The following is a 14,510-nucleotide window of genomic DNA, read 5'->3' on the forward strand; positions in this document are numbered from 1 at the left end:
GATGTCTGTAGAAAATTCACCGTGTTGAATCGAAAATAGTGTTTTTTTTTTTATCTCATATTTATTCACAATACTATACGATTAATGGTGAAAGTATCGCACGAAGTTGGAAATTCGTGCATGTCGTCGGTCGATTAAATCGCTAACTCCCCAAATCGCTGCATTATCATTTAAATACTCGTATTATTGTTGGTGTTTTTATTATACACAACGGATGAACGAAGCGTGCAGCAAGATGTAGAAATTCGTTTTTACACGGCTCCAGGGATTTGAATAAAGTTCCTCCGGAAGAAGTTTCGGGGCAGCTTCGTTGTCGAATCTATGAATAGAGGTGAGGTCGAGAGTATAACGTAATGGTACGACTTCGAAATCCCGTGTTTCTACCGTAATCTAAAAATATTTGTATCATACGTATACGTATACATATATAATTCGGCAGAGTCTGCTTTGTGGCAGAGCCGCGTATAGTTTCTCGATTCACGACAAACATCGATTTATATACCCCTTTTTTGTATTAACTGTGATATAATTGTAATTTCTGCCCACTTGGAAATTCGAAAAAAGAAAAACCGGTCATAGAAATATTGTAGTAACGCCAAGAGTTTACTACCGTGTTGTATTCTCGGCTATAGTAGAGTCCTTGGCCTAAAACAATCTCTTTCCACATCTATACTAATGACTTGACAGAAATGGTTCGGTTTCGCGATATCCGCAGCTATACACACAGGTATATATGTATATGTATGTGTGCGTATGTACACATAAATAGGTATGCAAGTCAGAGACATTCGAATATAGCTGCGGGGCTTTCCGTTTTAAACTGACAATGATTCAGTCATTCGGTCAATCATTTCCTTCCAAATTAGGCGAATTTCGTTACCGCAGTTGTGCAATGGGTGTGAAATTTTTTTTCAATTTCCCCATCACGCTCAAAATCAAATAATTCGATTTCTTAACCGTTGAAATCAGGCAGGAAAAACGCAGTTTTTCCATTTCTATATAACGTACCTTTTATCCGTAATTATCTGCAGTAAGCGATAAACTAGTTCGAATTTTACAACGATTGTATATTATTTTTACTTTTTGATTGATTTTTTACTTTCTAAAATATGCTTCTGTCTTCTTGAAACACAATTTAAATTACAGCGCGACCGAATTGGAATACTTTTTTTACCTTGACTCGTAAAAGCAGCTCTCTACATTCAATTCCAAAATCCGATATTCGAATCAAAAGTTTTACCGATCAAGACTTTAGTTTTTTCTTCGACGATCAACGGACTGTGAACACACATAGTCATACTTATGGCGGATGAATGTTACTCGGTATACTTCCATAAAACGTTATGTAGGTAATCGGGTAGACCGGTATTTGTAACTGAAACGATTCCATCATTCGTGTACGATATACGTATATACCTGTATATATGTACCCCGGTTGTATGTGTTTATCTCTATACCTGTTGCAGTCTATGATTCGTGCTAGTTGAACATCAAGAATTATGAATCTCCGAATATATTATTGAACACAAGTTAATCGCAAGGTTGAAAAATTATTTCAACGAACCGTTTAACGCCGAAAGAAAGAACCGATCCGGAATGCATTTTCTCCTCGTTATTTCATACTTATGGAATATCTTTCGAATTTGCCAAATTCTCTCCCTTTTTACCGATCATCAATCAATCAAATGTTCCCTGCATTGCACTTTTCGTCGATTCGATATCACGTCGGGGAAAATACATGTAATATCGATGGAAAATTAATGGCTTTACAATTGACGGTCAACGTTTTAGCGTGTGAGATCGAAAGGTGCTTATTAGCATTTAATCGAACGACTGACTGCAGACTGCCGGGCGATGACCTAACAATAAGCCAAGGTATGCAAACGAGATGAGATTGTGAAAAAATTCCGAAAATTATCACATATTTTTTTTCTTACGATATATTAAAAATAATGTTTGAAAAACTGTCATCGTTAATCGCATGACTGTGTAATATCGTCTGCTTCTATTTATGTTTTAACGTTTGGATAACGACATTTTATCAATTATCTACTTTTCTTATCATTCCGTATACAATTACTGGTCGTGTTGTTGTTGTAATTTCGTTATACAAGTGTACTTCCCCGAATACACCGGATGCTAAGTTTCTAGTACATGTATTATTCTCAGTTGATGCATCGTCCCGCGATAGAGCGGAAATAACGATAACTTAGCGTATTCAAAACTGCCGTGATTCATTTTTCAAAGCTGTAACACGATAATTAAGATGCGGAAAGAGATGAAAAAGGACGAGTTATAATTTCGTACTAGCTGAAAATCGTCAGGCTCTTACGTATATTGGAAAATAATTCGTTTACTGGCGGGTAAAAAAAAATGTAAATGGTTACATCTGTGGAGAAAAAATAAGACAAAAAAAACAAAAAACAAAGTTAAAAGCGGAGAACGAATAGCGGCGACAAATTGGTCAACTATAATACGGTTAATTAAGATTACACGAATTAAACTACGTCCAATCATTGTCCTATTAAACAACAGTATCGCTTGCCAAGTTGGCGAACGACAAAAAAAGAAAAAAAAAAAGAAAATAAAAATAAATAAATGAATCAAGTATCAGCATCTCATTTTCAAAAAACTCTCCGACATACCAGATCCGTAACATTCTAAAATTGGACGTCCAAAAATATCGACTCGGGTATAAATATGACGAACATCCTTATCTTTTTCTCGTTTAAATACTTGATTTAGATTTCGTCTACGTATGTAAAGCTGCAATTGAAATGAAATTTCGTCGCCTCAAATCAATATGCACAATGCGTACATGCCTGTGTGTACACATTTATAATATATATCACACACATATATATATATATATATTGTATATATATATATATATACACACACACACGCTTCAATACAGTAATCGGTAACGCGGTGACGCCTGATCGTCTGTTGCGTGTTCTCGTTTAGACGCATTTTTACATGTTTTCTTTCTTACCGTTATCAGTTGAGGTTATACATGTATGTCATACACGCGTCGCACTCATACGTCATGCGTACACATGTTCATAAATAATTACACTTTGGTGTTGCTATCAGAGTCGGGGGGACGCGCTGCCAGCTTCCGCGAGACGCTTTAGCTGAGGCAGCTCTCTGATATGATAAAAACAAGCCAGTGTTTTGTTGCACGTTTTGTACATACGTAACTTTGTGTACATACAACTATACGCGGTTGAAAAATTAACGCAGAACCCTTCCGGAAAACAACAAACAGCGACAAAATATGAATTGCCCCGATCGTTGAGTCAGATCGTCGTAGAGTTTCGCCAAAGTTCAATACTTGGACTCGATGAAACGTTCGGGCGTAAAAATGTAATCTTTGAAAACCGGAACGTCTGTATGTGAAGATAACGAAGAGTAACGATTAACTGACGATTAGATATAATTCATACACATACCTTAATCGGGCGAAAAGCTGATCCTTATCGCCGGACCCCGAGTCTAATCTTTTTACTCCTTCTTATCCGTCTGTTTTTATTTTATTTTATTCTCTCCTTATCATTATTTACTCATTCGGTTATATATAGGTATACAGTTCGTAGATATATGTATAACGTTATCGAGAGTGCGACAGAATTACCATCTAATGCAGTGATTTTCATATTATTCCTTTTTTCTCTCTCTTCTTCTTATCGCGTCTTTCAGTCAAGGTTCTTCTCTCCTTCGCATACTGTCTGATAATAAAATTGCATTGCTCGTTTTCAACTATCTCTAACAACCATACGCTAACATTCTATCACGTAACAAAAGAAAAATTTATATAGTTTTCTTTGAATGGAAGGAAGAAAAAAAAAATTGAAAAAAGTAACAAGTATTACAGAACAACACGACGTTTCTTTCTCTTCGATGTTACAGGAGGTAACAGCAAGGACAACAAGGTAGCCAAGGATATCTCACCGTCGGGACATTATCCTGGTAAGTTTAAGTTTAATATGGATTCACTTGATAAGACACGCCCGGTTACTGCAGGACGGAAAAAAACCATTATGAATTTATGCACTGCGTCGGAAATTATTATCGCTACTTCGTAACACTATATATATGTATATGTGCGCGTGTGCGTGTTTGTGTAAAGGTGACTGTGCGGTGCCTTGAGAATTTCCTGTGATAATATTAGTATTTTTAGTCCAGTGCACCCCAGAGAGAGAACGAGAATCAACCTAATATATTATATGTATATATGTATATAACTATCTATTTATGTTTCGGAGATGTGGAAATTTGGTAAAGTTTTCACATTCTCAACACCCTGCACTCAGAGATCTAAGAGTCAATGACATATTCGTATGGCACGCGTTGTTTGAAGAAGACGAAAGAACCAAAATCGTGTCATTCTCGTGCTACACGATTAATTTTCATCCTAACGATCCTCATTAATCGTGCGAAATAATTGTTTCATTATTGACGTTACGAATACGTGATTTAGTTTTGAATTGAAAATTCGCAAGAACGTCGTTACGTCATTCGTGGAATAAAAATGCGCGAGTTAAAATTAGTATGTTAAAAACCTCTCCGATGTTTGCGGGGCGTTCTATATCCGTTTGGAAGATCGTTAAATGCCTACGCATCTTTCTCGGCGTTAGTCGGCACTACATAATTTCACGGTTCTCTCTTTCGCGTACAATCAATTTTCATTCACTCAAATCTCGCTCCGTAGACATATCGCATCGATTAATTCATATCGATCGTACTTCTTCGTCTTCCGACATGTACTACTCCTGCATTGTTCGTATGCACGTAGGTACTCTATAATTTCTCGTACGGATGTACGAGGGTGCTTGTAAAAACAAAGAAAAAAAAAGGATAGAACAAAAAAAGAAAAGAAAAGAAACGTTGTTTCTTCTTAATCCGATGGCATATTCTCGGTAAGTGTTAGAGAGATTAGATTTACATCTAAGGCGAGGACGACGAGGCATCGGTGCGTTTGAAAATATCTTTGAAATCCTCCCATCGGGGTCGTCTCTGACTTCTCTCGAATGTTGCGACGCGACGCGACGCCGGCGTCGTTCTCGTTCTCTCTCGGTAAGAAGCCGGCTGCACAGAGTTGCCTCCTCAAATTCCTAAACTATTAATATTACATAGTTATTTCTGTAACGGACCTCTTACTAGGAACGCCAACGTGTTCCTTCACGCTTTACGCGCTCTCACCTCGCGTCTACTATCATAAGTTGGCCAATTTTTGGTATTATACTTTCGAAATTGAAAAATTATGAAAATTTTTTTTTTCATAGATGAATGTTTTTTTTTTTTCACTTATTTATACCGGTACATGTTTATTCGAGGTGCTGCTACGCTAAATTTTCTCACTTATGCCGATTGAAAGTCTAATTGAAAATAACAGTACTCTAACCATTCGTTATTTTTATTCATGTTTTATTCGATGGAATTTATATGTACATATAAAGCAGTCTCAACGAAAGTTCAAGTATTTGTGAAAACGCAACAGTTTGACTAAAAGAGAAGAAGAATAATAGAGAGAAAATACGTTTTTTTACGTGACAGCAAACCAAATCATTAATGTTCTAGTTATGTAAAGGATAGATTTAAAGAATTCGGCGTTTCTTTATTTTATAATACATACTCCAATTAAGACAAATGATACGAATTGTGGTCTAATGACGTAACAGTGAGTATTACACATGTACAACGGTGAACAACAATGTTATTGGTGCCGTATTATTCACTTTTTTATCACCCCCCCCCCCCCCCCCCCCCCCCCACGCGAATGTATCGCAGTGACGTAAATTCGATGATTATGGCAGCCGCTCTGATATCGTTTTATCGGTATCAATTCCATGTATCAAGCACCTCGCGTTTCAATGTAACAAAGAAAAATATGACTGCACAATAGCGTGATGTGATGTAACCGTAATGGTTACCCTAATTTACTCGTTATAGTCAAAGAATCGGTATCTCTATGCTGTTAATGCTAAAAATTGCGGACTTTTAAAGTTTAGACTATTCGACGATTTTCGTTTGATTTTTTATATTACGCCTACTATTACGAAAAAGTTACAAAAAAGAATAAAACACATTTTCAATACAAATTCGATTTGAAACGAAAAATTTCAGATTATTGCATTTAATAGTAACAAAACCGTCGGGAAGGCAATTTTTTTTTTTTTTTTTTTTTCTAACTGACCACTCATATCCGGTGGTAACTTCTTCCTGCGGCTGGACTGTTCGCCGTTTCTCAATAGGTGGTTTTAAAAACTAGGAGACGGTTCTTTGCAATTATATAAGAGCTGCAAGGATGAAGGGAAAGTATTTTTTTTACCACATCCAAGGAAACCGGTGGTTTTCCTTATACGATAAGATATGATATTTTCCTGCGGTCATGGTGTAGATTGTAACCGTTTACATACTCGTACTTGTGTGTAGAAATTATCGCTACGCCAGTTCTCAATTAGCGTAACAATACACGCGCAGTTTTTTTTCACGTAAGACGAAAGTCCGAAATCGTAGTAGATTAGAAAATTACTTTATCACAAGAATGTACCGGCGTAAATTACCTTGCCTCTCTGGCAAGAAAAGAAAAAATGCAAGTCTCTCTGCAACGCGATTTCCGAACACACGGAGACGTTGAATGGTCGCTGCCTTGGTGAAAATATCGTCGTACCTCATTAACGTAGGAACGTAAAGAACGGCTGTAAAAAAGTATAACGAGGAAGGGAAATAAGCTTAAATATTCGAGTCGGGGAAAGATGCATTCAAGGGAGAAGTGGACCTCGCTTTAGTTGCGCTACCTCTTTCTTTCTTTATTTCTTTCTTTCTTTCTTTCTTTCTTTTTAAACGAGATAATTTGACGCAAGGGCTGCTCAGACTGCCTACCCACTCACTATAGGTATACGTATACATATACCGTGCGGCCACCTATATACACAAGAGACTACAACCTATAGGCGTATTGATCCGATACTTACACACTGGCAGGTAAATTTGCACACAAACGTACTTATGCCTGTACGTTTAGGTGTCGCGAAACCGGAAGGGAGGAACTTGATGGCTATAGACACACACACACGAACACACACACCCTGCAATTTCGTTACACGGAGCTTTCATTCTCTGATGCTGCAATTTTGAACAAACTCCTGTCGGAGAATTTTTCACATTTAATCAGAAAAATTTCTAGTCCAGTTTCTCATACCGGTAATAACGAAAAATACGAAAAATACACAGATTCGATTGTAGTTTAAATATCCCATTAGAAAGACTTAATCTCGCAGAGAACTGGCGAGAAAAATTAATCATCTCCGAATTTGACGGACACCGATTGTGAGTATTAATATTTACAGTTAAATAACGATTGTCGGAAATAAATGATTATTATCAATGAAACGAAACAAGTTTCTTTTTTTTTTTATTATTTGCTCTTCTCGCTAGTTGGAACAATTCTGATAGATTACCGCACTGGAGTGTTTCAAAGTTTCGAATCCTCACGTCTGGCGATCGATCCTCGTCGACGATAATTGTCCTCGTTATAACCTGAAGCGTGTGATTGTTATCATCTTTTTTTTCTTCCCTTTCTTTGTTCCAGGGGGCGAAAGTAGCGACGCGCCGAAAAAGAAAGGCTTTTTCAAAAGCTTCTGGAAACGTTCGAGGCATTATTCTCTTGAAAACCAATAGCCCAGGTGCGGCCGGTTGACGAGCCGTCAAACCAATAATAATCTTCATCATCACCATCGCGGCAGTGGACACGTCGCCAATACCTCGACTACTCTCTCGAATCCGTGCTGTTGTATCGTACAGTAAAGGGGAAAGAATTTCTCTCTGGCATAGAGGAGAATTGCGGCGAGAAGATTCGAATGAAAAACGTTGCCCAATTTATTATTTCCCGCGATAATTCCACGGTATTTCTTATTGTCATAATTACCGTTGTTGTTATTATTATAACCATCATTATTATTGTTGTTGTCGTTGAAATTGTGTCCCATCTCGTCGCGGAAACACAAGTTTAGCGAAATGTCACCCTTTCGTCAAATTTCAACAACAATTTTGTACCGTCACGCGGTATTGGTAAGGGCTATTGTTGTTTGTTTTATTTCTTCTTATTTTTAAATTCTTGTCAGAGAGAAGAGCGCCGTGGTGGTAATAGGAATAATTTATCGTGCTTTTTCTAACGCGAAAGTAATGTACCTGTTTTTGTCCCCGCGAAGAACGCGATTGCGGAGAAAGGTTTTATTTAGGTTTTTATCGCGTCTGCGAATGTAAGCCGGTTCCTCGACTTTACGTATAATATACTTTGGCAATCGTCTTTCAGCCTTTCAAATTTCCTAGCTCCTCCGTTACTCGTAGGAAGTTTCTTGTAAACACCTACATCGCATTATTCGGACAAATGAGGGAGGCACTCGATCGATCTTAAACTGACGTGACTTGCAAGGTGTCTATACATCGGACCTTCTTCAAGATACGGTGGATACAAATGTTGAGTTTCGTTTCTCTTCTATTATCTCGCCATCGATCCATCTGTACTTATCATTAGATCGGCTCAAAATATGCGAAATTTACAAATATCGTATTGCATTCTTGTTGTTCCCTAAACGACGAACGGTGCAAGTGAACGGGAGTTTTTTTTATACCTTTTTATACCACGAACAAACGTCAAATATCTTACGAATCGATACGATTTTTTATATTATACAACACTGTTTCGATATTTTCGTCGTTTGTTTATCCGCTTGACTTCGATTTTACGTAATAATCCTACTGCTGGATATTATTAAGGATTTGAAAGATTTAATGATTGTTAAAACTTCGAAATCTATCTTATCATTCGAAGCTTGAAGAATATGAAAGGAAAAGTTAGAATTGCCAAAGGTTTTTATGCCGAGCTATCTTATTCGGGGGGGGGGTGAAGGAAAGATTTTTGTCTTTTGGGATGACATTTTGTTTTCATTTACGTGAGTATTAACGCTATACCGAATTATATATTGTATCTATGGTAATGTGATGAAATAGAAAAAATTGAAAGTGTTCTAAACTGCAAAGTTAGTAATCACCTTCTTACATAATTATACTGACGCAAATCGAATTTAATATCGCATTTGCATAAAATGTCGCGAGTGCGTTATAATGTTGTATATTAAATCACGATGTACTGCAGTTTTTTCTCCCCTTCTTTTTCGTGTATACAAACCGAAAGATTTAACAAGATTGCGACAATTTCTACAAAAATGTCGCACGTATTAAAGATCGTTACCATGCTAGAGAAGAAAAAAAGTTGGATCAGGTAATTGATCGACCGATTTTGACGAATAAATGAATTCTCGTTTCTTTCTTTTTTTTTTTTTTCTCAAACTGTAATAAAATAAAGTAAACGAATGATCTAAAAATTATACGGTGTGATGGAAAAAAGTATTAATACAAATTTCAACTTAATGTTTTCCGTTGTGTAATACCTTTTTTCCTCAACACTCACCGTCTAAGTGAACCTAGTAAAAAGTTGGTGTAAAATGATTCTGAATCACTCTAAGTTGCGGTGAAATTTTCGCAAAGAATCTAATCCAAATTTCTTCTAAGATATTTCTATTCATTTTCGTATTTTTTTTTCTTTCTTTGTAATTAATAACTCGTACAAGTGAATATATACTTGCGGTGTATTATATATATATTTGTATAGGATACGTTTAACGGAGATATAGACGCGTATAATATGTGAATGTATATATATATGTATATATATATATATACATATATACATACATACATATATATATATATATATTATACGTAGAATACGTGAAATATTTAATATATATATACACGAATATGGACGAATGAAGAGAGCGTTATTAACGATAATATATATCTATATTGATATTATTATGATATATAAGTTGATAGAATCATTAACATGTTGTAATATTACTAATGAACAATATGGTACATTATATAATAAATTATAATACAATATTCAGTATAACGCAATGAAATATAACGATACAATGACGTGCGAGATTTAAAGTTACAACGTTACATACGACATACTTAATATAGATTTAATGAATTAATTGCTGAATTAATCGATTATCTATTATACATACGCTCGTGAAATTGCTCGTATGAGCGTATTGAGGAGATGTATATCATGTTGCATTAAATCATTGACATAGGCTCTGCACTGCTGAAGGAACGAATAGAGGTGGTGGTGTGACGCTGGCACCAATCACCTTGATATCTTTAGCACGCGCGCTAAAATCTAAATCGTAGGTATATTTATTTACATACCATACATATACACATATTACACATACAAATTTGAATACTAAAAACCATTGAATATTAAATATTAAATACCAAATACTAATCGATAATCGATATATACGTATAAGACATGTGTGCATATTATATGTGTACGTATAATGCATGTACGCTGCGGAGTGTTTCAGAATTATACGAAACCAGTTGGTGTCATTTTTTCTGTTTTTGCCGTGTGTACAACGGATAATTCAAATCCCTTCTTTTTTTTTTTTATTTAAGTATAGAAATTGTTTTACCGGATCATTTCTCGTCAGACATTTCAAACGAAATTAAATTACCGGTCACATGTAACACGTGATATGTATAATTCGGAAAAATTTCACATCCACGCATTATATGTATGTATATAGGAGGTAAGTTACGATTTTGTCTAGTTATTTATACCGCGCTCATTGCAAAATGTTAACCGCGAATTACGTGTGTATGTTACATTATACATACACTTTTACCGCAATACATTTATCTATTATTATCATCTGAACATTCCGTCGTCCCGTTTATGGTAATTTATTATCTGTGTATATAATTCCTTGACCCGATTTCTCAATTTTGGTTTGTTTTTTTTTTTTCTTTCTCTTCAATTTTCTTCATGCATCCACATCAATACATAACTTTCGCGCAGTAATATTATATTATTTTCGTTTTAATTGGTCGAATGCAGTAAAACAACCGTGATGAAGATTAGACTTCGTATATTACAATTCATATTACGTTATTACGAACTTCGAACAATTGAAATACGTGAAATATACCCACCTATTTTCTAAAATTCCAAATGATCAATTTTATATTTTACGCGCGTATGAGAATAAATGTGTTGTTATATTTGTATTTTTTTTTTTTTTAATTTTTTCATAAATTACCGCGCACTTCGCAAACTCATAATCTACTCACTGTGTAGTCAACCTGAAAACAGCTTTGAAATTTTAATCTGTACTGCGCCACGTACTTTCATTAACACAACGCTTACTTTCGTAACATTCGTTACTTCCACTAATTGCGAATATACTGTCTCGGAATTAAACATTATACATTCAAGGTAAATAGCTAAATACCAAAGTTATTTTTATGAATTATTGACACTTATTCTATTAGTATTATAATATTATTTTTGTTCATTTTTCGCTATTGTTGTTGCTAGCCAACTCTTACTTCATTCAATTAATTCCAATCGTTATAATTACTGTTATGCTTTATTAAGTTCTTTTTTAAATCCAAATTCAGTTGAATTTATCCAATGGGCATTACGATTAAATAGTTTTTCGAGTTTACTATTTTTTGTCAACAATGAGATAATTATCCGGAAACTGGAGGAGTAGCTCTTACAACTTTGACGATGTACTAGATCGATACATCAGTTTTAGAGTAAACTTCAGTCGAGTATATAAATGCAAATAAGTACAACGTGAATTGCATAATACGCCGAAAGATTTTCATTTAAGAATTGTATACTTATATGCTGCGTGTATTCTATTAAGATTGAATTACAGTATAGAATTTTTCGCGAAGTTTTGTCATCTATTCAAATTTCCAAATGAAATCCAAAGAAACAAAACAAGAAGCAAAGTTTAATATTACACACATGCTAAAGGCTGCCGAAACGCGAAGAGAGAAAATAATAGCAACAACTTGAAAAACGACTTGTTTATTTTCAGGGGGGAAAATTGTCATTGAAAAACGCTGCTCCGATTTCAGGCGACACGATAGCAAAAGAGAGAGAAATTTTATTGAGCTCATTCTTGTTACCTATTTAAAAAATCACAATCGTCGTGTTATAGTATATAGAATACCTCAAATAGTAGCCAATTCAAAATCACCTTCACTACATGCCTTATAAATAAATACTATATATTTAATCCACGTATCATACATTAGAATAACCTATAGACATCATCTATAATTCTTCCTAGATACTAAACACCGTTTCAGCCTCAGGTTGTAGATCAAATGAAAAAAATAAATAAATAAAGAAAAAAACATTAGATGAGAGGGGGGAAAAACGAAAGAAAATCATTCACAATGATTCTTGACACGATATACTTGCATAAAAAATCTTAATTATTATAGATCCTAGGTATTTATGGTTGTAATATAGAATGCATACAATTTATTTTCGAAGTTATTCGAATAATTTTTTTCACACATGTAGCTAAACTTTATCATCGGCATTTACAAACCACGCGATAACCACTCTAATGTATATTTAATATTATGCGAAAATAGTTTGTGTAATCATTGTTTACAATTCGAAGAAAAACAAAATTACTTTGCACGACGTAAAGAATAAAAATTAAACCGTGTGCCCAAACTCGCGAACGAACAACCATCGAATAGTTTCAAACTTTAGTATAACAAAACGTAAAAATTGAAAATATGCTGCGGCGTTTCGTGAATTTGGGCGCATAGCTGCGTTTCTTCGAATTTAAAAATAAATTATCCATCGGATAAAGAGATTAATTTGAAAAAAAAACGAATGATCTAGTTTAAAAATATAAGGGAGAAGTGAACAACTAAAAACAATTCATATGCCATACTACATCACGTGTATATCAATATGTTTAGCACCGTTTTTACTACTGCCCAAGTGAGTTTGTGAATCGGAGGTGAAAAAAAAAAAAAAAAAAAGAAGAAATATATGTGTATAATTATTGTCTAATATTATGATAACAGTAACATTGATAATTATATAATGTTGTATAGTATTATACGTTGGGCGTAAGTAACTTTATAGGTACGGGACAGAAGACGAACGAGTTTGTAGATTGCAATTTTTAAGTTCCCACGAGGTAATAGTCAAGATAATAATTATAACGATAATGATAATAATAATATTAATATTAATAACTGATAATTATCGTTAACTCAATCAATTGTTATAAAAGTAGGACCTAGACTTTTGCATGTATATTTGGTGTTTAGGGACAAAGTATTAACACTAAAATAATAACACTTTCTATCATCAAAATCTAGGTAGTTATGTAATAACACACGTGCATAAATACGTATTATTATAATAATTCACTGCAGACACACAATCAGACGATATATAGATTCATTATACTACTTTATTAACAAAGAAAAGACATTTAAAAAAATACATACGCACATTATGCAATTTTGTATACCTACCGTAGTAGAGCCGTTAAAATGCTGCATAGATATTTTATAAGAATGAAACAAAAATAAAATAAATAAATCAATAATCTATGAAGGAATTAATTCGTTGTATGCTTACAGATACTCGCACGACACATCAAAATTCCTCGAATTATTGATAAATATTTTTTCGGATTTTTGAATGAAAATTATTCGTGTTTGATTTGATCCTTATTTCTTTTCTTGTTATTTTTACCAATCAACGAGATCGAGAGACTTGTTTCAAATGATACTCTGTCGGATGTGAAATTCTTGGTTATCTGTAAAGTTTGAAAATTTTGTCAAACATCGTGTCATTTTGAGAATAATCGGTGCATGTGCAACTAACTCTCTGTGAAAATCAGTCCCCCGTTCATTGCACGAGAATTCTCTTTCGTGAAAAGTTACGAGAGCCTTACAATCGAAGTGAAACTCATATTCTCATTTCTGAATCTTACGACGATTAGGTAGTTTTATCAGAAATTGTTGCATTCGTTGATTTCTCTGTAACCACCATGAATTTCTCGCGACCGATGAATTGGAATAAATTTTAGGAAATCTAAAAAAACAGTTCTTTTATATCGTTCCGTAAACGTTGCGATATTAAATTTCACGGATTGGTCTGAAAGAAGGCTGCGCCAAGCTCGATTGAAGTCGATATGACGAGACAAAACCTATATAAGTATTTACACATACGTACGTATGCCTATGCGTATACCTAGTATATAACCGGTTTACCCGTTCTAAAATCGGTCAATGATCTCAGTGTGCCGATCGTGAAATGAGGTACGTATGTACATTAAATCCGTACAGCATCAAACCGTCGATGATATTCGCTGACCGATCAATTTTTTTTGCCACGTTAAAATAAATATTCACCAATATTTTCGTAGTTTGACAAATAATAATCCACGATAAACTACAGATACTTACCTTCGAGTTGTATTATCGTAGGTCGATTGTGTTCTATAGGAGCAAGTCATTTCCCCATTATCGGGAACCAATTATACATCTCACGGTGAAGTGAAAACTTTTTCATCATAGTTCTACTTGAC

General features: G+C 34.6%; 1 protein-coding gene across 10 annotated transcripts in view; it reads left to right on the forward strand.

Moving 5' to 3' along the window:
• LOC124175206 overlaps positions 1-14,510 on the forward strand; it is a 179,675-nt gene that overhangs the window by 146,352 nt on the left and 18,813 nt on the right. For 5 of the 10 annotated variants that reach the window (XM_046555210.1, XM_046555211.1, XM_046555215.1 and 2 more), the window contains 2 exons: positions 3,913-3,972; positions 7,598-9,976. The exons of 1 other annotated variant lie outside the window; for it this stretch is intronic. In XM_046555210.1, coding sequence (XP_046411166.1) covers positions 3,913-3,972; positions 7,598-7,686 — 149 coding nt within the window. In that variant the 3' untranslated portion in view covers positions 7,687-9,976. Of the gene's footprint in view, positions 1-3,912; positions 3,973-7,597; positions 9,977-14,510 lie in introns of those variants that run through there. 4 more of the 10 variants (XM_046555217.1, XM_046555214.1, XM_046555213.1 and 1 more) reach the window with 2 other exon arrangements.

Source organism: Neodiprion fabricii, chromosome 2 (genome assembly GCF_021155785.1).
Source record: "Neodiprion fabricii isolate iyNeoFabr1 chromosome 2, iyNeoFabr1.1, whole genome shotgun sequence".
NCBI lineage: Eukaryota > Metazoa > Arthropoda > Insecta > Hymenoptera > Diprionidae > Neodiprion > Neodiprion fabricii.